The 26,466-nt window shown below is 38.3% G+C and overlaps 1 protein-coding gene across 5 annotated transcripts; it reads left to right on the top strand.

The window, feature by feature from the left end:
• Nucleotides 1–547: 547 nt before the first annotated feature.
• On the top strand, nt 548–24,847 carry LOC134821212 (uncharacterized). 5 transcript variants are annotated; one of them, XM_063831908.1, is made up of 18 exons: nt 548–616; nt 5,281–5,407; nt 5,529–5,712; nt 7,445–7,663; nt 10,720–10,904; nt 11,052–11,150; nt 11,405–11,492; nt 11,701–11,814; nt 12,955–13,053; nt 13,233–13,398; nt 15,456–15,574; nt 16,479–16,592; nt 16,781–16,872; nt 17,601–17,700; nt 19,393–19,510; nt 19,787–19,902; nt 22,765–22,976; nt 23,333–24,847. In XM_063831908.1, the coding sequence occupies exons 2-18, from the start codon at nt 5,307–5,309 to the stop codon at nt 23,406–23,408; spliced, it is 2,202 nt and encodes a 733-aa protein (XP_063687978.1). In that variant the 5' UTR covers nt 548–616; nt 5,281–5,306; the 3' UTR covers nt 23,409–24,847. The 5 variants fall into 5 exon arrangements, with proteins under 5 accessions (XP_063687978.1, XP_063687979.1, XP_063687975.1 ...); XM_063831909.1 differs by having other exon boundaries at nt 19,793–19,902; nt 23,333–24,644; XM_063831905.1 differs by having other exon boundaries at nt 15,414–15,574; nt 23,333–23,617.
• Nucleotides 24,848–26,466: the final 1,619 nt, after the last annotated feature.

Raw genomic sequence — 26,466 nt, 5'->3', positions numbered from 1 at the left:
ATCCCAGACATTTGATGAATTAACCTCCTAAATCTCCCCCAATACTCTGATATAGGAACCTGGAACTAATATTATGTTAGCTTTGTGGTTAGTCGAGCATTTTTATCCAATATCCACGCCAGTCATGATATCTTCATATTTCTTCTGAAAAATTCGTGCACTTAAAAGTTTGGTTTAATTCATTTGATCGCGAGAAGTGGATACGGAATTTGTTTATTTTCGAAACGTTAAGTTTCAAGTGTAACCTTACAACAGGTGATACTCTCAAATTTAGACGGTGATTGAAGCATCTGCTGTTTATAATTGTTTTAACATTACAATTTCATTATTTTGTTTTTGCTGATAGGAACATGATCGTTTTCTTGTCAACTTAATCTTGCATACATCTTAATTCTCATTAATATACTATGTCACCATTGCAATTGATCATTATTCATTGTGTTGCAACAGAAAATTGTTTCCTCGAAAAAAAAACACTAATGTTCGTTGACAATGAAACCTCGCAATTTTAATGACCAATTAACTTATTAACTAATTATCTCTCCCTAGCATGGCGCTCAGCACCTAAAATGTCCTCCATCCTTCCTCGAAGACAAATGTCCTGAATAACTTCCCAGTAAGTTTCGTCCGTAAGTTATGTTTCTAGTATGTGTGTTTGTATTATTGTCTTGAGCATGGCAATTAGACGATATAAGTGACCGATATGTCTGAACTCTGATGGCAAACGTTCGTGATTCAGCGGATTTTACAGATAAATGGAATCATATTATGTTGACTTTTGTATTTTTTTCCATGTATTTTTTACGAACTCTGCCAGTCGAGAGATCCCCTGCACTGTACAAAACACTTGACCATTGTGCTAAGTGCTATATCCCGCCTCCTCGCCACGTTTTGCAACATCTGCTTCCATCACACTGTTATGAAACCACTAGCATTGTCCATCTAGGAACTGTGCATACTACACTATTCTTACTAAGGTTCAAGTAATCTACAACATCAGATTTGGCATTTGAGAACGGACAAAAATGCGGTGGTCCGAGAGATATTTAATGGATTTATGAGAAAAACGCCACCTGATCAGCGATCATCCCCTTCTTCGACCCTCAAAAATGTTTCAACAGGGTCACCCGATAACTAGCTGGTCCTTAGTCGGAATTATTTTGTAGGGGGCATGCATTATTGCGTTCCATACCATTATCCAGCAGAGGGGTGGTCATTTGTCTGCTTGGTAATTGGTTTGCTGTAACAGTAATAGCATTTATCATAAACAAGTTAAGGAGTAGTACTGTTACAATAGTTACCTTATTATAAACGAACTAAGTATGTGTACTATATCATATATGCGCATAGCAGGTAATAGAGTTAGGGTGTTAATGATCAGGCCCCTCTTAAAAGTATAGTTCACCGTATTTCGTTAGCTACCTGAGTAGTAATCAGAATTATCCCAACACATCTTTAGCCGTTTAATGGAACCGAATTTCGGCTGATGGTAACGAAATTCCCGTGGGGTAATGGTGGTGGCAACCATGGATAGCAACCAGGCCGCAGGCGATTAATCGAAATTCTAAGGCATACTACAACAGCAATTAGGACTGCAGAATGATAGGCCCTGTTGGGCCTGGTGCGCACACAGCGGGTGAGCTGAGAGCAATCCATTGTAAGAGATCCTAACTCACTAGCTTAAGTTACTAACTGGGCGCTGCCGCAGCGCGCTATGACCTGGTGCACTGTCGCTATACAAATAGCACCACCAGGATATTATTATATGCTCGAACCAGCGCACCGACCCGCAGTGGGGGAGACTAGTGAACAGCGCGTACGCCAGGTGTTGCGAACCAGGAGAGAGAGGTTGCAGTATAGTTCTAACCCCCCTCTCGCAGCGCGCGGCTAACGACTTGCCTCCCCAGCTGAACATCGGTGTATTATATAAAATATAATATGTTCACTAAATCAATTCAGACCTCGGCAGGAACTTTATATATAGATCCTACTCGTAACGTGAGCCCTGCCGCTACCACTTATTGAGTGATGATATATAAACTTTAGCTAAAAAATACAATATAGTGGAGCCCTCCCTCAGTCGCTTTAATCGCTTTTTTAGTTTTTGTTGATTGTCGTGGTTTTTTTGGTCTCTCTTTCTTGCAGTTAGAAATATATTGTTTGGTGTCAGGCACGTGGCTCTTGATGCCTGGTGAGTGGTGAGTTACAAGAATATGCGTGAGAATACGCATAGGGTTATAGCACGTAGTGTAGGGCTATAACTTATAGTGCGCTGAACCTATTATAGCGCCCGTATCAAGATGAACTGAGAATTGCGCACATGTTTTGATGTGCCCCTGCTCCTCAGTAAGACTCACGACACTGACTTGATGAATTGTAGATAATCACAGTTTAGTATTATGTTCATATTATCACAGTACAACAACCTCACTTCCTCTGCCAGCATCTCCCTTGCATTAGCCTGCTAAGCGCGCCAACCACCCAACAATAAACTATATAATTCGACTAACATAAATATCGTGTTTCGAGGATTCGGAGCCTCCATTTTTACAATAGTAGTACTTCAAAAAACATCATACCACCTCAGCTGGCCTGAAAGGTCCCTCGTCGTTAAGTGATTATTGGACTTTTGTCATCAATATCCCTATATTGGGTGCTAGTGACTAGTCATACGGACACCTGCTCCCTGACCCGCACTCTCAGCTCTAGAAACTTTAATTGTAAAATTTATCTTATATATAATACCACACATGATATATTATATATAGGTTGGGATCACTAGTCTTTGCCCTGGTCACCACTCATGTTGCCTGAACCGTGTACCACCCCCGGATAATTCGTAATATATTTTATTTGATCTGCTGAACTTATTCGTCGCACGCTATTGCATTGACTCAACCATATATCCTTTTTGTTTTGTGACATTCGCCCCCCTCTCTCTCTCTCTCCCTCGCTCTCTCTCTCTTTCGGAGACAGCTCTCACTTATAGTTCTGAGGAACGACATTGTAGTAACTGCTCTGTGGCACTTCTTTCTCTATAAACGTGAAATAATCAAAGGTTTGCAATGTATAGAGCTAGATCACGCACACCTCGACCCTAAAAATGTTTATTAGTGCAAATTATCACGACTCACTGATTAACTGGTGCCCCCTACTGCAAGTATGTTATTTGCAAGTCTTGAAATCAAGTCTTAATGTTAATAGACTTCACTGGTGTAAAGCCCCAATAAGATTATATAGATTAAGTATCGATACCATGATAGTGCCTGGATAATATTTCTTTGTCAGGGGGAGATTTCCAGTCTGCCCTTCATTACGCACAATAAATTACAGTGGGCCATCAAAGAATTTATTCGATACGTTTGTCATGCCCCCCGATTAAAGATTTTACAGATTTCTGGATTTTGGTCGAATCATTGTCTTTGTAATCTTTTGAGTAAAAACCAGTGTTGTTGTTGTGACGGTGATCAGTTGACTTAGTAAGTAATTATTGGTTCCAGGAATGGTAACTTGACAGTGTATTCACTTAGCTGATCACAGATCTATTTAAGTGATTTTGTAGACAACGTCACGTTGTTTTCTAATTATACGTATCATTTGTTATTCTGCAGATGTGATGCATATCTTTATCCTTTGTGAAGGACATTTCCATTGAAACAAGGGTAATGAACTACATTGTTTTGGACCCTGCCCCTGGTAATGATTCTCCAACACTGCGTGTGGACACACTGCTTTAGTTTCCTCATCATTTGAAATAACTGTGGTGATGGAACTTTGCCAAGTAATACAGATAATCGGCTCGTGGTTGACTTATCCACTTGCATGCTACTCGTTTCAGCTACGTGCAACCCCTTCAATTACCCCTCCTTTGAGAGCCTCATTTAAAGAAACGCAAATCCTGCATACATGCCAAAAATCAGCCATTTGAAACCCAGCCGCACGGTTGTGTGAGCGACTATTACAAAAGGTAGAAGTAAAGGACTTGCAAATAAACAATGCCGGCTGCAGAGTGCAGACAATGCCAGTCCTGTGATTAGCAGAGATGTCTAACATATTGTGGGTTATATCAAAGTGGGTTCTGGAGGGAGAAACACGCTGCAAACCCAGCTCTGCCAACTAACACACTTAACTCCTTTAAATAAGCTGCCCTCTTTTCTAGCCTCACCCTATCTTTTCTCCAGTTAGACGGTCAAATACTCGGAGATCGTGCTTCTTGGGTTGGTCGTTTTCTCTAGTTCCGATCAAAAATTAGGATCTTATAGATTTTATACCCTGCTGAATCACAGCTGAATGATCAACCTTGTAATTTTTCTCTATATTATCCCCGTGCGTGTACGTGTTGGATTCAATTGGAGTAATATCTTTTAAATCGTAAGTATGCAGTGAAACTATTTTCCCCCTCCTCTTTGCATTCTTAAAATCCCTGGTCTAAATTAGTCATAAACTCAACAATGGATAAGGCATATATCCTTCTATTCTCTGTTGATTGCGATACGACGTAGGAACACTGGTTTTAGTCCAAGATATGTTAACCATAGAGGCAATTGTAATAAGTAGTCAATGGACATGGTCCGCTGCTTATTAAATAGAAATATCTTCATGGTCTGTAGTTGTATGTCTTGTATCGCTAAACTGCATTTCCTATGAATGCTTACTCTACCATTGAGCTTCAACATTAGATCAACAGATTCTCCAAGCTTGTCCTCCTACCGTACGAGCTAGCACTGCACTGTAGTAAGTTTTCTTTATAAATAAGAAAGCCTTTAACCGTTTATTGCGACTCTTTGTCATAGCCATTTCCTAAACACTGACTACTGTTTGCTCTGTTATCCAACATGGTCCATTAACCCAGTAAAATACACTGCGACACTTTTTTCCGGCGCCTCAGATTTAAGTTTCAAGAAAATGAGCGTCCTTTGCCATCCTTCACTCATTATTCGTATCCTTATCACTTTGTCGGTTCGTTAAAGTATCCTTGTCTGTAAGTACTCCGAATCAAATTGGACATGTTAACTCTTGTTCTGGACTTGTTCACGGTGAAGTGATTATATCCGAACATTTTAGTTTTTGCCAAATCAATCAGGCTACATGACTGCTTCAATCCCTCACGTGTATCTGACTGTAAAACTGTAAACATTCTTAGCTGATATGGACGTTAACCTGTAAAGTCTAAACCCCTCCTGTACTGCACTGGAGAGTTGGCCTGTAGACTCATTATCTAACTAATTAACTGATTATCTCATTAATTAATTGATTGACTAATAACCCAAATCTCCGCAGGCTACGGGTGAAGAAGAGAGCTGCCTATGTCCCGTAAGCACTATAGACTGAGCAATGGAATCGTGGGAAGAGTTAGCGTTATTAGCCTCGGAGAGATCAACGAGGAAATGTCCAAACAGATGAGCTGGTTAGAGATTATTTATTTTAATCATTCTTCAATTGTTATTTCAAATGTGTAATTGATCACATCAGAACTACAATACTAAAGTACAAAACTACAATCTATTCTACAATTCCCTATTCCTCAGGTGGCATTTTGAAAGGACGGGTAAACACTACCGTTACCAGCCGGGATTCCACTCAAAACGCCCTGTTACCTTCCCGGACGGAACAAAGTCCGGGATAGACTGCCGGGTTGTCCGGCTGGATAACGTCATCGCACCCCGCTTCAAGTGTACCGCCACCCACCCTAAAACTGGCCTGATTGTCGATGTGAGTAGTAGTTCTGGATTACAAATGTGTTTGATGTTGTGTACGCGTTTCCTGAGATCACTGCTGAATTATTAATCGTGTGCGTCTGCTGTTTTTAATACCAGATACACGGACATGGCAAGGCTTATACTTTTATAGTATCTTAATACCATATCGTAGCTTGGACCTTGGTACAGTGCAAAGTTAAAAGTCGTTTAAAACAAGCAAACCCAAGATCATGAACTCTTAACCAAGATAAAGCTCCACAAATGTTTACTTTGATGTTCAATCTGAATTTTAAGCGTCTATGGTGTATCCCAGACAGAGGTTGCCAGCTAGACTGTTTGACCCTTTTTCAACCGCTTTATAACGCAAATCACAAGTGCACCTTCCAACGTATTACACAGGAAACTTCCTCAAGTTTTCCACTTGACTTTATAAAACTCAATATGAAACTCACACCTTTCCCAACCACCTTCTGCCACCCTCTCCCACCACTCTTCCTCACATTCTGGTTACCCCCTACACCTTGTGGGGGCGAATATGACGTCACACCTGAACCTGCCCTCTACACATATCACACTGGAGTGGTACACATGTTTTTACTTGCTAGCCGGGAATCACGTGATTAAAAGGGCGTGACACTCTCCGGAGAGCACTGATACAACTCTCTCTTTCCCTCCCTCTCTCTCTCTCTCTCTCTCTCTCTGTGTCCAGTCTCCGCCTACAGATACAGTCATACTCTCTCTCTCCAGTCTCCGCCTACTCAAGTTAACACTTGAGTCGGCAGCCGAGCCCAGCTTCCACCACACTTCACACTCAATGTTGTTTCACCTCCACTTGACCTGCCTCTAAAATACTAACTGGTTATATGATAGGTGGGATAAGTTGGATACCATCCCCCGCCTTGAACAGTAGAGATATGGGGTATATTTAGTCTCACGATCGTCTCAGGGGGACTGTTCTCAAATTTCACAATATGATATATATGTTAGCGTTTGGATCTAGCCGTTTACAGCACGGCTTCTCGACACAGGTTAAATAGAATTTCCGATATTGTTGAAGGGATATTAAAGTGCTATTATCAGAGGAATTAACGGGGTAAGCTTTGTGGCGCCGCACAGTTTGCGCAGTGGCGGCGCACGATTAGCGGCAATCGCGCCGACCAATAAGCTATAACTAGCCGATACTTTGCAGTCAATCAAATAGAAAGCGAATATTGAAGACGGGAGCTGCAATTTGAAAATGTGTCAATACATTACCTGCTCTCCTGCAGCTGTCCTGTCACGCCTCAATATCTGGAACTGAACTCCAAACACCGTGTTAAACAAAACACAGCTCTTTAAAAATAAGATGGCAGCTGCTCTGCAGCCGGACATTGCAGCCAGTTTCTTGATGGATGTCTAGTGATTGTAAATCAAGACAATCTTTAAAATATGGCTGTTCTGTGACATGATTATAACTTCAAACGTATCCCGATCCCTCCGCCAGTGCACTTGTTTAGTTATACATACCAAGTTATACCAAGTTGCGGATAAATTTCTCTGGAATAATAGAACACCTTGTTGGTAATTATAGTTATTATCATTATCCACCGCCATTAATTTGTACAGTATCAAATCACTCACCCACCGTATAACGATAATTCGATACATATCAAAGTCGGCCATCACTATAATAATAAAAAGTTATAATCAGATTCTTTTTAATGACAGATTTTATCGGCGTGTTGTCTACCTCCACAATTGTTCAGGTGATAGAATCTTCAGCGAGCGCAGCAGCCAACAAAATCCTGGACCTGTTAGATGTGAACACCAACAAGAGGTGGTCAGGTCCCGAGTTCTTCGGTTTTACGAAGCCAGATGTTGCACGCGAGCTGATGAAAGACAGCGAGCATTTCCTTCCCGAACACTTTAACAAACGCAAGAAGTTCATGGATGAGAAGAACGCCAGCACAAACCAAGCCATTGAGGTAAGACACCTTTTTTCACCTTTTGTCACCTTTTACACCGACAGTATATTAATAGGGCTCAAACTTTGTTTAGGTTACATAATATGATGATACATAATATTATGATAAGGGTGGACATATTGGTGGATATTATTCAGGGTCCAGGGAATCAATATGAATTATTATTGGTTACACAGTACACATTTGTAGCTATTGTTTTGGGATATAACACAATAATAATGTGTAATTATACCTCTTGAGACCAGTCTCTCTCTCTATTAACACATACTTTAAAGTTAGTCTAATCAGATGTAGCCCTATATCAGCCGAATGAGACATCCCTCATTGGACTTCAGCTAGCTTGCATTATATCGTGTGAACCCTTCAAATGCCTGAATTATGTTGATAACTGTTAATTTAGAGGCCTTTAGAGGCCTTTAATTTCACTAAATAGAAATTATAATACATGCTTACCAGTGTCCACTCTATTGTTAAGTAAGAAAAGCAAGAAGTGAACAAATAATCGTATAATTAATAAATCCATTCGCGAGAAATGCATCACAAATAATTCAATTATTCAATGGATAAATTAATTAAATGAATGGAGATGAACAATTTGAAGAGATCAATCTAGCATTATCCCGAATGAAATTATTAAATTATATTTTCATTTGTATTTTAATATTTGATTGGTTCTCAATTTTGAGATGTTATCTTGGCAATTACTGGTGCTATAATAATATGTAAATAAAAGAAAATCACATTAAATGTGACCCATTGGTCACTATAATACTAGGCCATAAATTGTAGGTAATAACCTACTTAAAGGACCAGTTAACTGAAAAATTTGTAGTCTCCAATTTGGCTAAGATTTAAATCAGCTGTGACAAACTGGTAAAGAATCGTATCGCCGAAAGAACCAACTCTCTAGCGTACGTGTAACGCGTGTTATTGCAATAATAAGCTGTGGCCTCGTGACGTCATAAAGTCCCTCAGTGCGCGCTTGCATAGCGTAATTTACATTACAAATGTTTATCATCGTCAATAAAACACGTGTAACTCACTCAAATTTTAGAATTGTGACTATTACCCTAGTTCTCCAAAATCCTTATAGTTTTGGCTATCATCCTAACTAAAGGAATAGCTGATTGGATGTACAGTGCTCACGTTATGATTTTAAACAGTGATATAGGTTCTTGAACAGTGGCGGGTGAATGTACGGTTAGAAAGTTTCTGCTATTACAACTTATGTCATATGTGATAATTTTGGATTGTTTTCATTGCTTAATTACACAAGCAGGGAGACTGTACCGATTATTTTTCCCCAGTCCATGAAACTCTAACGAATTTAGAAAGGATACAGATAAGTAGGAGTTTGTTCAATTCCGAGAGCAATTATATTTATAGCATAGCGAAATTTCTAACTTTAATCTGCAAGTGTCTGCCAGTACACGAGACAAGAAGTCTGGCTACTTTACGGCCGTTCCTCTGGGACCATTAGTAGAAGTAGCTTCTATCAGAACAGTGCCGTGGAACAGAATTCCCGCCAAAATACCCGGTCTACCAAATAGTAAAATTACTGATTGGAGGTGTGTACGGTGTGAGGTGTGTTTTGAATTAGACTTCCGGCTTACCTAGTTGTTATCCTAATTGCATTATCATCGGTGCATAATATAAATAAACTACTGGTAAGTTTAAATACCAAGTGCAAACGTGTTCAGTCGATCGACCCACTGAACAACTATAGAATTTCCAAGACCCTATTATTCTCTGGCGATGTATTACGGCACGATCGATTGTTAGATGGCTAAATGACCAACGTTAATCTATACAATTCTAAAACTATGAGCTAGCACTTTAATCTAAAATACCTTTTTTATATTACTCCTGATTTTTACATTTCACGTAAAACATTGTCGCCAGAGGTTGATCATGGACACTAACAGCTTAATTTGAGATAAATGACTTATGAGTTTCTCTAAAGTTAACTCTAAAGTTGTGTAGTCCAGTCATTTATGGACATTTATGGAAATGAACCTGCAAATGTTCTAATACTCACGAAACTTTGCACAGACCTTCCCGAAGTTATGATTAAACGATTTTCGTTTGGAGACATTTTTTTGACCGTGGAGAAAACCCAGGAGGGCCACGCCCATATTGACCCAATAACGTAACCGACCCCTTGCTTCTGAAGGTCGTAGAGACTTCAAAATAGGCTTGAACGAAGCCGCATATGCATGTTTATATAGGAGTTATTGAGCAACACATGGCCTAAAATCCTTACTTTTCGATAAATTCGCCAAAAACCATTTTGGGCGTGGTGCTAAGCCCATTTTCGATATGATCGTGATGGAGTCTTCAGACAGGATGCAAAAGAACCGCAATTAGCATATTAATATATGACTTACGAACAAACATATGCCTTAAAGTGCTTACTTTTTCAGTTATTGGCGAAAAACTGATTTTCGGTTCCAGAAATCATGCAAAACTATGGGTATCTGGTTAATGGGGCTATGAAGGCGCTAAAGGTTTTTGAATGTGTGCAAATTGTGCAGAATGGCCATGTTTATATACAACTTATGAAGCAACATGTACCCTAAATTACTTACTTTTCGAGTTATTCGGGGGAAAAGATTGTATTATGTCCATTTTTTACCTGTAAAATACAGTCTCACGAGCTACTCTGCGCGCAAGAGGGACTTTATGACGTCATCGCCAAAATAATACAAACGCTATTTACACGCGTTAGAGAGCAGTTAGAGATTTAGGAATTTCGACTCGTTGCTTAGTTTGCTATTTGTCACAATCTGTCAAAATATGAGGATAACTTTTTTTTCAGTTAACTGGTCCTTTAAAAATTAGGTAATATGAAGTCTTAATATTTATTGCTTAAGTATTTATTTATTATTAATTACTCCAGATCTCAGTATAATATAACCATTATTTGATAAAATAAAAGATATAATATATTGTCTCCCCCACGTACCATTCTAACAACCCCTCCTCTCAGAGCTGGAGATATAATATATTGTCTCCCCCCCCCCCCACGTACCATTCTAACAACCCCTCCCTCCCAGAGCTGGAACATGGTAAAATACTCCGCTCCAAAAGACCTGCTGTTCTCCAACCTGTACGCCCCGACCATGGTCAGCTCCCTGGCTAACGATGCCATGGTTAAGAACCTGGAGAACGGTATCCACAGTCTCTCCTCCACCTCCAACCACAACAGCCCCACTCGGAATGATAACAATGATAACCACGCGTACGTGACTACTCAATTCTGCTCTGTTTTCATAACACTTAGTGTTTCTCTGGAAACAGCCTGGAAACTGCTCTTCCAAGTTCCTGGCAAGATGCCACGCCCCTCTTACAACTGATTTAATGAGATTTAACGCCCCTCTAACCTCAGGTTGAACGGGTTGTTGCTGAACGGTAACGGTTCACTTCCTGGTCTGGTACTGAACTCTCTGGCTACCACCCACAGTTCACCTGTCACCTCCAACACAAGGTAAATGTCAACTTTGATGAATCTTTCGAAATATATCTTTCGAAGTATATAGCTTCTGTAACTTTAAAGCTTTGGTGACCATTTAACATACTATTAATCGTATAAGGAAATCAGGTGCATTTATACCTCTAAAACGCTAAAATCTCATACGTTAAACTGTAGTAGTCCCGAATCCCGATTACTGCAAGTCACCACATGATGCAGATGGTGTTACTCGAACATTCAGGATCTCTGTAACGGTTTAACCCTTTCAGTCCCGTATCAACCGGTTCAAGAAGCGAGGAAGCCCTCAATGTAACCTGGGTTGAACTGCAGAGCGTGGGAAAAGCCTATCCTACTCCGGTTAGTGTTGTTGGAGTTTGGAGCAAAGATTTACTGTTCATGTTATCTAAGAGAGTAGAGGGCTGCAGCCCCACATTTGTATTTATTTCTCCCTTTCACTTATTATTATCCAAAATCAGTGTTTCTTACTTGTTTATGATTGGTATGATTGGTTCATTTGAATCTCTGAATCAGCCTTACAATACTAGCAGTATAATTCCAATTACAGGATCAGTTTTGGTTTTACAAGCACTCCAATCGGAGGTACAGGTTGCAGCCGGGGTACCGCGCTCTGCGGTGCGCGCGCAACACCAGCAACGAGGAAGTTTTCATCCTCAGCGAGGTGAGATTTGAGACATTTCACTCAAAGTTATAGTATTTATTTAAAATTCCGACCGTAGTACATACTTTTCGATCGTTCAACGGCTACAAATTTATAATTGTTATAATGGTTATTGCTAAGATTCAGATTTCAGAGGTTGCCATGAGAACCATAACAGCCACATTCGGCCCCAAAAAGCAGAGATCGAGTTTGTCACACAAATAAATCATTTAAAGTCTATTTCCGAATTGGGCTTCCAATAAATATTGTTAACTTGTCTAATTTATGAACGTAGAATTAAACGTACCGTGAACCACGGACTAAGGGATCATAAAACTCAATTAATTTAAGAATTTATTAAATAAAATAATAATTATATGATAATTTAATCCAGGCCTGGATTAAAACTCAGATTACTAGCCTTCAATCTTGAACCTGATAACAGATTGAAATGGAATTTACTTAATGTGCCAAAAATAACCAAATAAAGGCCTTGTTACCATCTCAATTAGCTTGCAATCTACTGTCCAGAAAATTCCTCGAGATCAGGAATTAGATCCATGTTAATTGTTAATCCGCATTTTATCGTTTTGTTCCAATTTTTAATAATTTCTGGCCATGACCTAACACCAAAATATTTAATTGACTCTTTGCAGCTTGTAATTTATCCTAAATTTAAACATTTTAGTATCCCGAAGATAGATTTATCAATACTTTGTCACAGTAGTCTTATCTTTTGCTGCCTAATATACTGAAAATTACACGGAAGCACTCTTTAAAGGAAGCAATTTTACCGTCCATTAGTGACTTCGATCATAACTTATCTCCAAGATTGATCTCTTCAACCCTATTTCCTTGTTGTACGGCGAAGAATTATATTTTTCTACGCCGTGGCCCGTGGCAAACCCACTTTTACGTTAATAGGTTAATAAAGGAATCTGTAACTCTGTAAACTTACTGTTTGCCATAGCGACACATCAAGTGGCCGTTATATATTGCGTAAGATATGATTTAGTAACTATTGACTGAAGTCAAGCAAGTAACAAGTTGCTGAGTGGAATGGAGCCACATTGAAAGAAATTTATCTTTTTATTGCTGGAAACAGATTTACGTCCGAAATTTAAACATAGTTAATATCACTTTATATTGACAATTTTTCAGATTCTCGCAAAAGAAGGTCGGCCTTTCTACAGATGCTCCTGCAAGAATTCCTCCCGGGAAGACTTCAACTCAACCAAAGTTGTGCAGGAGTTCATGAAGGTGAGTTAAACGGACCAATGTTCTGCAGTAGCTAGATGAAACCTAGATGAAACCTCAATCCTTATCCATAAACGCAAATATATTCACAAACTATAATTATATGGTCAATTATTACGGCAAATGCCGTTAATCCAACCCGGGCTGTTAACATTTCCTCCCTTGAAAAACATCCACACCAGGAAATTGATATCCCGACAAAGAAAGCGTGGGCAGGACCTGACTTCTTCGGCCTGACTCGGAGTGCGGTGTTACAACAATTGTTAGCAACAGAACAGGAGGAGAAGTTGTGTGCTATTACTCCCACCTATCTGCCCAGCCCTATCTCTCCTGTATCCAGAGCTAATGGTAAGTACCAGCCTTATATTATCAACTATTTCTTCAACTTATCATTTTATTTTTATACCACTGAATGAGATTTTATAGTGATCATATGATTTTATTTTTCATGGGGCTCACTTAGCGATAAGTTATTTATTTCCCGTTTTTATTTGCACAGAGACAATAGTAAGTTATTCTTAGTCGCTTCAGAATTTAAAAATTTAGTTCACGAAAAATGTTAATAGTTTTAATTACCTCTAAATATTGAGGAGACAAAAATTATCCATAACTGAATTAATGATTAGGGGCACGGGGCGACATCTTTCAATTTATTCTGGAAAAAATAAATATCTACTGCTTTTGATATCCTGGGGACAACTGCCAGCTATTATACCAGTGGCAGTATTTATCCTGGTGGAAGTAAGGAATGTGTAGGTTTCGGCATCAATATCGAGAAATTGCCTGTCAATGAGCTTAAAAAGACAGTAGTTAAAATATGTTCTAGCAAAAGGTGAGTACTGTAACTGAAACCAAAATACTCAGGCCTTCGAGTGCTTTAAATTTTAAACTTTTAAAACTTTTAAAACAGCTACTGCTGTCACGGGCCAGATTTCATACCTTTATGCAACCGTACTCAAATTAATACTCCGTGCTTGCCATGACATCATACTAATACTTTGCAGAAATTTGCTCTCTATTAATGGGATTGTTATTTTGACAATTTGTGCGGATTTAAAAAATCAAAATTTAATCACAATTTGAGGAAAATGTCAGTGGGGGAGCACTTTTTTCGGTTCCTAAAATTTTAAATTTCAGCACAATATTTTAAAATCATCATAAACATGAGGCAGGCATTAATACTTTAATATTAATAAAATATTCCTTCTCAATCATTTAAGCACCTCAGTTATTCATGATACAACATCATGTAAAACAAAAAGGGTTTAATAGTATCTTACCTCGGCGCTTGGACCCTTGAGGATTGTTACAATTTCCCGGGGTGTCCGTGCATTCCGTGCGTTAATTTCCTTTTTTACCAGGACCATAATTAAGTGATCTTCTTAATCGCACGTTCTTGGGGTTCGAAGTATACGGAAACTTTTTATAGTCCTGATCTAAAGTTTAAGGAAACGTTTAATAGTTTTAATGACCTCTATTAAGAACGAGACAAATGATCTGTAACTTTCCGATCAGCAACAAACAAACGATCATAATATTATGATATCGATAACTCTGCAGAAACCAGCGCTTTTGCTAGTAACTACTTTCCATTTTTCATCTTGCAACAAAGACTTAGAGACTATCAATTACATACTCGGTTTTCTTTATCTCCCGTTTTTATTTGTAGCGCCAATAATAAGTTCTTCTCAATCGCTTCACATTTTTAACTAACAGCTGTTCACGGATAGTGTTAATAGTTTTAATGACTTCTAAAAGCAGCGGGACAAGTAAATTATCCATAACTTGATTATGATTTAATTATTGAAGATCGAAGAAATCATTTGTCTCGGACAATATACCTAAATCAATGATTGAACTCGCGTTGATCTCACTTTTATTGGTGCCCGATCTAGTCACGGTTTTCGCTTAACAGCATTAATCAAACTTAAAAGTTTCTTCACTCCAGCTACGAGATTACATCGTTTCAAGACATTTATAAATGTCTGGTTTGGAACAAAACTAATTTTAACTGCCCATCGAGCGGTTTTGGAAACGCAAAAAATTCGGCTTAATACGTAAATAATTAATACGTAAATAACTACGTAAATAACTTGGGCTATCGGGCTACAAAGTGTCAGAAAACTGGTGGACTAAAATAGAACAAGTGGGCCGCACCCTAATGGCTTGGACTTTGAAACGTCACATGTCAACCACCTAGACCTGTCAACTCTGATTGTAAAAACAATAACGGCATAATTTACCTCCAGTTCTGTGTCTCATAATTGCACCGAGAATGCTCAAGCTGTTGTCTCTGAAAAAAAATGGAAAAACTTTAGTGGTTTCTATCTCCCGTATAAACAAGATAATAAAACTTTTCCTAGTGTTCGACAAGATACAAAAGTTGACAGAGTGCGTCATTTCAGCGAGTTTGTTTGAGCCGTTGTCACAGTATCTCGACAGTCAGGGATACCGGAATATCAACCACACAGGAAATCTGAAGAACCCCTTCACTTACCCCGGAGGCAAACTTCCTACTTCTATGGTACGTGATCCTGATATTGTTTACAATTTCTAACACATTCATTTTTTCCGATCAACAGAAATGTGATATTTACGAAATCATTGCTAATTTCCATGAATATTGATGTGTTCGCACAGAATGAGAACATGTTTAATTGTAGCCGCAGCGAAAAGATAGATATCACTCAGACGCCACATAATATTCCGGACGAACGACCCGTTCTCTGCAACACGATCTGATCAGAACATCTCGTGGCTAATAACTAGGTGCCCATATGGTACTGCTGTGATCCAAGCGTTAACATGTTGTGAACATTAACCACCTGGTAGCCTCCACTTCTCTCCTTTGTCAGATCTAAATAATGATATAACTGAGGTAGCACATCTTTAAGCTTATTCACACTTGCAGACTACTACTACCTGTACTGCGAGTATAGGGAGTTAGGGATCATGTTAGATAGCCGTGAGCTATTATTTAGTCTCATTGAATAATCTCGTATCTGTAAAGGTATAAAGAAGGCTGCCATGTCTAGACGCGATCTGTTGAAGTACTGGGTTTTTAGACTATCGGCTAAAATCGGAGCTGGAATAGAGGCTAAAAGAGGTTCTAATAAGTGGGTACTCAAGGATACGTGTTCAAATGCTCACTGCTCAAAATATATATCCAGACATTTTCTTGTGTTTGATTACCAAGTTTCAGGAAGTTGTCTCGGTTGCAATATAATGAAACAGCCGTAATCTCCATTTGAAGGGACCCTGTAAATGTGGAATTAAAATTATATCCGGTTCTGGTACTTGGTTATAGCGACGGAACTGTTTGTTTTAAAACTTTCAACTGATATCATTATCAGTAACTCTCTATGTTACGGGATTCCGCCAAAATAATATAATAATTTAATATAAAATCTAAAATTATACTTTTTCAGAATTCGCCGATCGCGGGTCTGACAATGCCACCACTGAACGGTCAGCTCATGCAGAGTGGTATCAACTCCATGCTATCAGTTTCACCTGACATGTTGTCCCCCCGGTTCATGCAGGTAAGTTATCGGGGATATTCTGGTAATTTGTGGGAAGGGTTATAAATCATAAATTTTAGAGGTTAGATTCTTTGGGATTTCCAGCACAGGCTTGATTGATTGAAGAACGAAATGGATAAATATAAATTAATGATGATGGTTAAATATCTAAAGCTCTAAAGCAAGGTTACAACTTACCCCTCTTTCAGAGTCTACCCAACTTTATGAACGCGAGTAACTCCCCAGTGACCAGTGTACCTTCCAACGGTACCCTCACCCCAAATCGCAGCTCCTTCTCCAGGTACATTTTATAACAGCTACACTTTATTACATATTATTTATATTCGCATTTATTGAACTTTCGGGACTTCTCACGCTCCATTTCGTAAATTTTAAATATTAATTGCAATGTTGGGTATGTTTAGCTTCGTTCCAAGAAAACAAAAGTAGGGAAGCACCTATGATTTCGTGTCTGAATTATCAAGTTACGCTTTATTTCCAGTCACGTCTTCTACTTAAATTCCTAAAATAATTCTAGATTCGCTTTCAATGCTTCAATGCAGTACATAGGAATGCATGATCAGCAAGAAACGTGATAGTGAGATAATGTTATCGTAAAGTTTTGTCTCGAATTAAATTAGGTGGAATTTAACAGTATTTTGCGTTTGCATATCATGGCTTTGTTTTGTAGCGACAGCCACCTCCCAGTTATCAATTTAGCCGTTTTATTTTGAAATTTAGCCCTTATAGAACGCCTTCAAGTGCCGTTTTATAGCCAGAAAGAGCCTACTTTATTAGTCCTACTATTCGAGGGAAATACTTCTAATGATACTTCTTATCTGCTTACTATTACTTGTGGGGGCAACTTTAAATAGAGCCCTAAGACAGTAGATAGTAACCCCAGCTCAGTAATATTATGATATTGCAAAACTAAAATCGTACTGGATGTTAAGTTACCCAGGCAGCACAATAATTCATCGCCTCCCCTCCTGAAGGGAAGAGATTTATAACATCTCTTTGTATCCTAAGGTACATGTGTGTGAACATGACGGAGTGTATCAGACAGCTGAAACTGTTCATCAACTCACTCTACGCTCTACAACAGGACGATAAGATGAACCTTATTCAGGTACGTGCTATGCATTTCACTTTCGCTTTCGTCAGTCGTTCTTTATTTCTAAAATTTTCATGTTAATCAGTTTTTTCTAGTCTGTACGCGGCAGTACTTATACAAAGAGCTATAGCGTTATAATGTACCTTGTGTATACATGCTGTGTGAAATAAATGTTCCTTGTCATCTTTAAAAACTGTTGAAAAGTACCGGAGTGTACTACTCTTTTAAAGCTGGATGGTTTTTTCCAATTATTGATTGATTCAAAAACTGCCTGGAGCTGATCATGAAAGAAATAGAAAAAAAAGGAGGAGTGTTAGAGACAGAGTTTAGACTTCTCAGACTTGGCACCTGGTCGCGGCGTTCGGGCGTGAACGTCTGTCTCGTTCGTCCCGTTCGTCTGTCTCGCTCGTCTCGCTTGTTATAGACCCACGAGATTGATTAGATTGAAAAAAAAACCAGCCCTTTCTAGGTTACACGATTGAAATTTAGGGCGTTCCGTAGAATTTAGATTAGACTACTGGATAGCACCCTGGTAGATAGAAAGTTTGGCAGTCTGCAACATCATCCCAGTCAGATCCTCCATTTAAAAATATCAAAGTTACAGTAACATGCTCATGGAATTGGCTTCAAGGCAAAATCTGTACAAATTTAATGCAAACGAGCGTTGGACCTATATTTTTATCGACCAGAAATGTAAATATTGCTTATTATATAATATATTATATATTTATTGGAATATGCCGAATGCCAATATAATATATATATTATATATATATATGATATTATGTTTATATTTGTATATAATAATATGTATTAGAACATATAATTGTACTTTAACGAAAACCTTTGCAAAATGCAAATTTAAGGCAACCCAGCACCGGAGCTATTTTTACCAACGAGCTATTATCAGATATTATATATTATTATTATATAAAAATTATTATATATATTATATATTATATTATTTATTATGTATATATTATATTATTACAATTCAACATGCCCATTATATTATGTTTTCTATAGAAATGGGGTTACTCTGGTTTCTAAGACCTGAAAATAGCTTGTTGTCCCATTGTGCTGTGAGATTATCCTCTTTGAGACCTCCTGAGTATCACACCAACTAGATATAGATCTAGATATAGCTCACATTGGCCAACCCAAACCTATTGTCTGTCTTTGTCGTGTCTCTACTGCAACCACATGCATGGGTTATTTTGGAAGGTTGGCGCTTTGTAACGGTCCCAATTCCCATTATGTGTTAAGTCATGCGGAGAGCATTTTTTTAAATATAAAGTGTCTCAAGATGTGTACACTGCAGCAATTGAGATTTATCTTAAGATCTAGATGTATCTTGAGCTTTTCTAGTTCTGCCCCACATTGATAAAGTGATAAACTGTTAGTATGATTAAAATGATAGTGCAAGTGCCTCAACACAAGTGCCTCAACACAAGTGCCTCAACACATATGGAAACTTATCGGTAAAAGTATCATGATACACCGTTTCAATCTTTATCTTCCTCAAAATGTGTGGTATTAGAGCCTTTTATTTAAAACGTGTTTGAAAATTAATGTTGATTAAGTACAGTACTGAGTTTCAAACGATATATCAAACTGGATGGTTGATGTTATGACCAAAGCTGCTGAATGTGTATCATACTTCAGCTTCCTGATCTTATCATAGAGTAACATAATATAACCCTGCAGTTACAGAAGCTGAACACGGATATGGAGAGGCTGATGTTACTGCTGAAAAACGAAACTGCTGATTTGAACCAGAAGATTAACTCAGTTGATAAGAAAGCTTTTGTTTCTCCAGCCAGTGGTGAGTTTTCAGGGCGGCTTATTACAGAGCGGATCTAATTGTTTGGGGCCGGAATTATCATAGTATTATTATAATTACGATGTGGCCAAGCTAAGGCTACAGTTCAACATTTAAGGCTTTTTTGTAACAAACAATCATCATATTATTACCATGATGGTGATATTTCCCTACCAGTAGAAATAAACAATGGAATAAAACAAAAAACATTGTTACTGAATTTAACCTACATGTTTATAGTTTAACCGCTTTGTTGAACCTCTAATGCTAATATATCAGGATCAGGGTTTATAAAGCTAGAGTGTGACGGAGATGGGAGACTTGTAGACCAGAGCACGGAGACAGATCCCTCATCTGGCATCAACTTGGAGCTGGAGAAACTCAGAGAAGTCTTGGTTAGTCCGTCTGTCCGTCACGTCTGTCTGTCCGTCGCGTCTGTCTCTTTAAGAGACTGAGTCGCGTCTGTCTCGACATCAAACTGTCGATTTTAGAGTGGCGCGAATCTGAAAGGCAGAGGTTTTTCTCTGCATTTTCATGTGTCTAGATGGATATGTTCATGAGGGTAGAAAATGGCGCTGTAAGATCTCTCAGTGAACGAACATTTCCAATTAATTGTCATTTAGTCCAATAAAGTTGATCAGAGTGATCCTGCGCCACGTGTAATTAAGTTAGGCCCTGAATAAAGATACCACTTAACCTGAATCACTTTAGATGTTGTATTATGTTACGTCCTCGCTCATTTCAACTTTCATTTGCTCTAAAAAGTGTAATTTGCGATATTGTCAAGGGGACGTGAAGATTAACTGCGTGCCGAAACTCGATGTACTGCTACTGATTGGATCAAACAGCAGACATATATCGTATTTTCAGTATCTTTACCATAATTTCTTGAATATTTCTAAATAGTCACATAAAACGGCATAAGTTAAGTTTATAATTTCATCGTCACATTTACCATAATATTATTATAGATTTTCGGAAAATATCGAACTGTGCAAAAGTAAATCACGTGATATTTAACATTAAGAAAACTTTGCTACCCGACAAAAGTAGTAATCACGTGATACTGTACATTATAAACTATCCGATGGTCACATTGCGCCACTTCCTCAACAATTCTACCCTACACCTACAGGCAGGAATATACTGAATACTCCTTTATAAATGTAATGTGTATACGCGTCTTCCTGCATAAATATTGAGTCTCAACACACACGGGCATTAACTTTGCAAGTGAGCCTGTGTATGTGGTTATTGCTACCTCCGCATGTATTCAGTATATATGAAGTGAGGGATGTAATGCGGCGGACAGATACATACCTGTTACTAACCACTGCTTGGTGTTGGAAAGATCTTCCTGACTTTGCCTTGTGTCGGCACTTTCTCCCTTTTCTTACATTTCACACAGAAAATAACCGCGTGTAAAATGAAAATCAACATTCAACAACCGTTTTCCTCCGCATGACATAACCTCCCTGAACATCCTTTATTTTTTGTGACATGCACGTTGGGTGCTCCTTCATAAATATTTCTACATAAACTCGCAACTTGCCGTAACCTCTGACTGAAAGTGTCCTTTGTCATGCATCCCTCGCTTCACCATCCGGCAACTTCTACAAAGAAAAATATGCCCCGGTAATAATGGATATATAATAATGTTATTGTACATAATCATATGCATACATAACGTCCAATGGTGGAGAGGATTATTATGTTGTAATACATGTATATCTCTTTACAAAACGTGAGTGTTTACAGCTTCTTGCTTGCCAGGTCCAAGGTAAAACGACCAACTTTAAAAGAGGATTGTTTTCTGTATCACGCAGCTGTTCGCGGGTTGGATCGTGTTCAGGTTTTATTATATCGCACGAGTCGTCGCTCTTGCTGGAACGTGGAGTGAAGTATGCGAGTCAATGATAAGTTTGTTCTAACAGTCAATGATTACACTATCTCTGGTCATTGTAATGAAAGGAAATTTATTGAAAAAGAAACTTGATGACAAACGGAGAGGAGATGTGGGTGGGGAGATATGGAATTATCACATTTTACGTGTACCCACGCTAGGTTAAATAATTTGTTATTTAATAAGGTTTCAACAATGAATGTGGGGTACAATCATGGAAAATATTTTTAACACTTTCTGACTTCATCCGTATCGAAGCAAGGCTATTATCTCAGCGTATCTGTAATCGAGTTTCCTCAACACATAAAATCGGAACATTCTGATTAGGTCAAATGGACTGAATGATAACCAGTCTTTCCCACGGTATATCCAATTTCTCATATTCTCCAGTTTGTATCCATGCTTACAAGGAGGATGATAGCATATCTCCTGATCTGAATATGACTTAACGTGACAATATGAGATCATGATCACGATCTTATGAATATGAGGGATCACACCTCGCCCCTGTACTTACAAAGGAGAGTAGTTTGCTGCACATTGCAATGAATTGCGCGGCACCAGTAAAACCCATGTGAGCCCCGCCCCTACAAGTGCAAATATCCTCTACTTCAGGGCAGCTTCCAATAATGATCTCGCTCCATTATTTACATTATCTAGTTGGGATGGCTAATTGCGGAGGATTTGGTAACAATTTGTAACTTGTTTAGTAGGGGCAGCAGCTGGGTCGCAATTATACTATATTAACTGGTTTTGTGGCGGGCCATAGGGTGTTTAAAACCACAGATATTGGGGATCTCTCACTTGTAGCAAGCCACTTCGAGTATCAATGCTCAAGTTTCCATTATATAATGTGAAGGAACCTGGTCCACTTTTGCCCTGTAGGGTGACCAGGATACTACAATTATTATTACACGTAACCTACTTCTCCTACTACTATTTACTAAGTAACTAGTAGTAACCTACTTGTCCTACTACTAAGTAACTAGTAGTAACCTACTTCTCCTACTACTAAGTAACTAGTAGTAACTACTTGTCCTACTACTAAGTAACTAGTAGTAACTACTTGTCCTACTACTAAGTAACTAGTAGTAACTACTTGTCCTACTACTAAGTAACTAGTAGTAACTACTTGTCCTACTACTAAGTAACTAGTAGTAACTACTTCTCCTACTACTAAGTAACTAGTAGTAACTACTTGTCCTACTACTAAGTAACTAGTAGTAACCTACTCGAGTACTTGTCCTACTACTAAGTAACTAGTAGTAACTACTTGTAATTGTCCTACTATAATACCCTGCCTTGTGGTCACATACTACAATAATAACAACTCTAACCATGACCCCACTTTCAGGTTCAGTGTAACTCCTGCCAGAACTCAGTAACCTTCTGCTCTGGCTGTGGAGGACGTCTTGCCCTCTTTGTACCAGGGTCCACAACCGGTACTAGCGCTGCGGAGGCGGTGTCCACCTCCCCTGACGATGCAACTGTTGTGAAGAGTGAGGCAGCGGTTTCCAGCAGTGCTGAAACTACTAATGGTAGTCCTAAAACCGAGGAAAAACCGAGGTGAGTGATGTTTAGAGCTCTCTATCTATCTCTGATAATGAGATAGAGCATATTCAATAGTTATACATCATATTTACATATTAATACAAACGGTCAATAGTGTTAATATATTATAACACACGGTGGGGATAATTATGGAAATTGGCATTTCGCCCCAAATAACGTGGGAACATCAACAAGTGTCAGCATTTTCAATTCTCCCCGGGTGTACCTCACACGTACAGTCTCTAACTAGACAACAATGATGTCATCTAACACAGTGTGTGTGTGTGTGATGCAGTGTAATAAATCTTCAATTTCCTAAGAATAAGCAGTCACAGTGATACAGAGTGACTGATACATGATATGTTTTTCAGCAACTGGCCGCTAGAATGCGACAAGATCTCGGAGCATGCCTGCAAGAAAATAAAGCTGAACAACAAAGGACTGTAGAGGGTCCTTGTGCGAGAACGTTATCTTATCGTAACGAGAGAAGAGAGAGATTGTTATCTGTAGACTCTATCTTAGAGCTACTATCTTAGAGCTGACTCTAATTCTTTAAGTGATAAGGGAATGAGGAGAGAACCGTTGAGTTGTAGTAGTACATATATCTGAACCCCGTATAATATCGGGTACGTTATTTTTACTGAGAAGAGTAGACGAAGAATTGAAGAGAAATATAAATACATTTGCCAAGACGAAAAACGGATATTAAGATTGAGCAACAAATACAATTTGTTCCCATATAATAGTCGGCGGTATATTAGTCGGCGGTATAATAGTCGGCGGTATATTAGTCGGCGGCTCTGTTTTGAAAGAAGATTTGTTACAGCACATTGAGCCCGAAATGAGAATTGCTGTGAAATTTTAAAGGATTTAGCCCTACTTGGGGTAACCAAAGGATGATATCATCAATGATGAATTATAATGCGTGGATGGAGTTCGAGGGTATCGCCTCCGTGTCCGTTCCGAATAGCACACATTGCAACGTGGTTGCTAAGCAACGGAGGTGAATTTGTGGAATGAAACGGAGCACTTACACCGACAAATCTTGTTCTTTTAAGATGCTGACATTTTTATTGACTTAACCAATCGTTCAATTTGATCGACTTCAAGGCCTCTTAATTTGGATTTGACAGTTTGTCTAGGTGTTGGTCTCCGTTTAGACGATATGATTCAGATTGGTTTTTAAATAATTGCATTGTTGAAGATGTAAATGGTTGCCATGGTAACAGTGTTTAATTTTTGGTTATAAAAATAAATTATTACGCGTTGATGTCAGCATATATGATATATATGATATATATGAGTACAGCTGGAAAGCTTTTGGCATTTTTGCTAGACTTAACCTCGCCCCTACCGTGGTATGAGCCACACTGTGCCCAATGTTATTATATAATCGATAATTTATTAACAATTTTATTAGTGCCATGGGTGATTTGTGCATGTTTGTTGTAACAAAAGAAGCTAATCTTTCGCACCAATCTAGATATATTATAATGATGGATCGTCTATGATATATGAATTATTTTATAGATATTCACAGAACCTATATCATGAGGTTAAATAGTTATATCGTAACATATATTATATAATTTTACAGTATATTGCAAGGAAATGTTTTGCCACTGTGTCGAACGAATTGTTAGTATGTATTTTTTGGAATATTAGTGTGCCGTTTTGATCTTTCGTAAGTTTTTAAAGTACACAGACATTGATGATATGTTATATCGCTGGGTCACCAGCCCGGCCCCCTTTTTGCGTCATGAAGCATTTTATTTTAAATGATCAGACTATTATATATGATGACCACAGCGCTAATTATGCATATGATGTATCTCTATTATATTATTATGTGTTACATTGAATTTCTTTGCACCAGAGCAGATACCATCCTGCAGTATTACATGTTCACTTAAGGGTTTAGGGATAATACGTGGTGTTGTCACCTGTAATGGTTAAGACGAGCAATTGTCGTGCAGCGCACTGACCGTGTCGCGCGACGGTCGCGTGTTTTAACTGTAGACACCATGTTTAGTAGTCATGGTTCTCGGTGTGAAAGACAGTCTTTGGTTAACGTCATGGTCTAAGGAGCTGTTATGTTTAGCAAGCTTCATCTTTTATATTTCTCACGGCCTTCCACCGAATCTCGTGAACTCCTTTGTTGAGAAATTGTTAGAACCTTTTGTCGACTTATTAGAACTACTCTCACAGCCGGATATTCTCACAATTTAGTGGCAGTACATTGAGGTATTTGTCAGATACCATTGAGATAAAATCATACCAGGCCTGGAGGGGGTTGTATCACACCAGGACCATGTCTATTCGCGTCACGTGACTGGATGGGAAATATGTTTACGTATGAGTTTCAGGGTTTTAATTGAGTACGAGTTCTTTTTACGGACTAGAGTTTTGTAGAGTTTTGTCCCCGTCTAATTAATTGATTAGTTCATAATTTGTTAATTAGCTCCACTAATTAGTCTATAATCGGTTAATTAGTTCCACTAATTAGTCTATAATCGGTTAATTAGTTCCACTAATTAGTCTTTAAATGGTTAATTAGTTCCACTAATTAGTCTATAATCGGTTAATTAGTTCCACTAATTAGTCTATAATCGGTTAATTATTTCCACTAATTAGTCTTTAAACGGTTAATTAGTTCCGCTTGGTCCCTCGAGGTCATACCTTGGAAATGGCCGGTGGAACACTGTTGTCTTTTGAAGCAACCCTTCAGACCAATTTAATGATGTTGTACCGTGTAGTGATAACATTGCAGTGAACCATCCTGACATTGCTCGAGTGATTTCTTGAAAATTTGAAAGTTTGTTTCAATTCTACCCCTCTTGTTACACATAAAATCAAAGACTATAATAATTATTAATTATTTGCTTGTCACATCCAGATAATTTAAAAACTTAGTTAAATTTCTGAACACATTAAAACGATTAGAGTGGATCTTGAATAAATTTAAATATGCGAACTTACATTCATGGAAAGGGGCATGAAAAATATTTCTGTGTGGCATAAAATGTTGGATATAATGCCACTCGACAATTTCCACACATTTAAAATTTGCGAGATGCTGCTTTTGAAGAAAGGAGAGCAATGACAATAATATGGTTCACTGTTGAAAATCTTTGCTTTGCACTTTTTACTTTTAGAACTGTGATTTTTGATACAGAATAATATATGATAATGATGAACACTCTATTGATATATAATGGACGACTATGGAAATAACGATGTAGAACTTCTATTTGGGTTCTATACTAGTGAGACATTATTATCGTAATATTGTTGTGTCTTTTATACTGTTCATACATTCCAAGCACATACCAAGATCTGCCTGGAATTCACCACAGAAGCATTATTCTGTGAAATGTGATCGATCAAACACATTTTTGTCCAAGAGATATTTCATTTAAATTTTAATATGAAAACAAAAAGACAATGATTGAAAGAATTATTTTTCTTTCATCTAAACGCATATCTGACGAGTAAAATGTCAGGT

The sequence above is a fragment of the Bolinopsis microptera genome, chromosome 9, assembly GCF_026151205.1.
Source record: "Bolinopsis microptera isolate Bmic1 chromosome 9, MBARI_Bmic_1.0, whole genome shotgun sequence".
Lineage (NCBI taxonomy): Eukaryota > Metazoa > Ctenophora > Tentaculata > Lobata > Bolinopsidae > Bolinopsis > Bolinopsis microptera.
Note: the sequence above shows the minus strand (reverse complement) of the source record. Positions and strands in the feature narration are given on the sequence as shown.

What these genes read in the sequence shown, in the direction of transcription:
- LOC134821212 (XM_063831905.1), top strand. Translation starts at nt 5,307, where the DNA reads ATGTCCCGTAAGCACTATAGACTGAGCAATGGAATCGTGGGAAGAGTT. An exon ending in AAACTGGCCTGATTGTCGAT is followed by an intron (nt 5,713 to 7,444) that starts GTGAGTAGTAGT and finishes ACAATTGTTCAG; the next exon opens with GTGATAGAATCTTCAGCGAG. An exon ending in GCAAACTTCCTACTTCTATG is followed by an intron (nt 15,575 to 16,478) that starts GTACGTGATCCT and finishes ATACTTTTTCAG; the next exon opens with AATTCGCCGATCGCGGGTCT.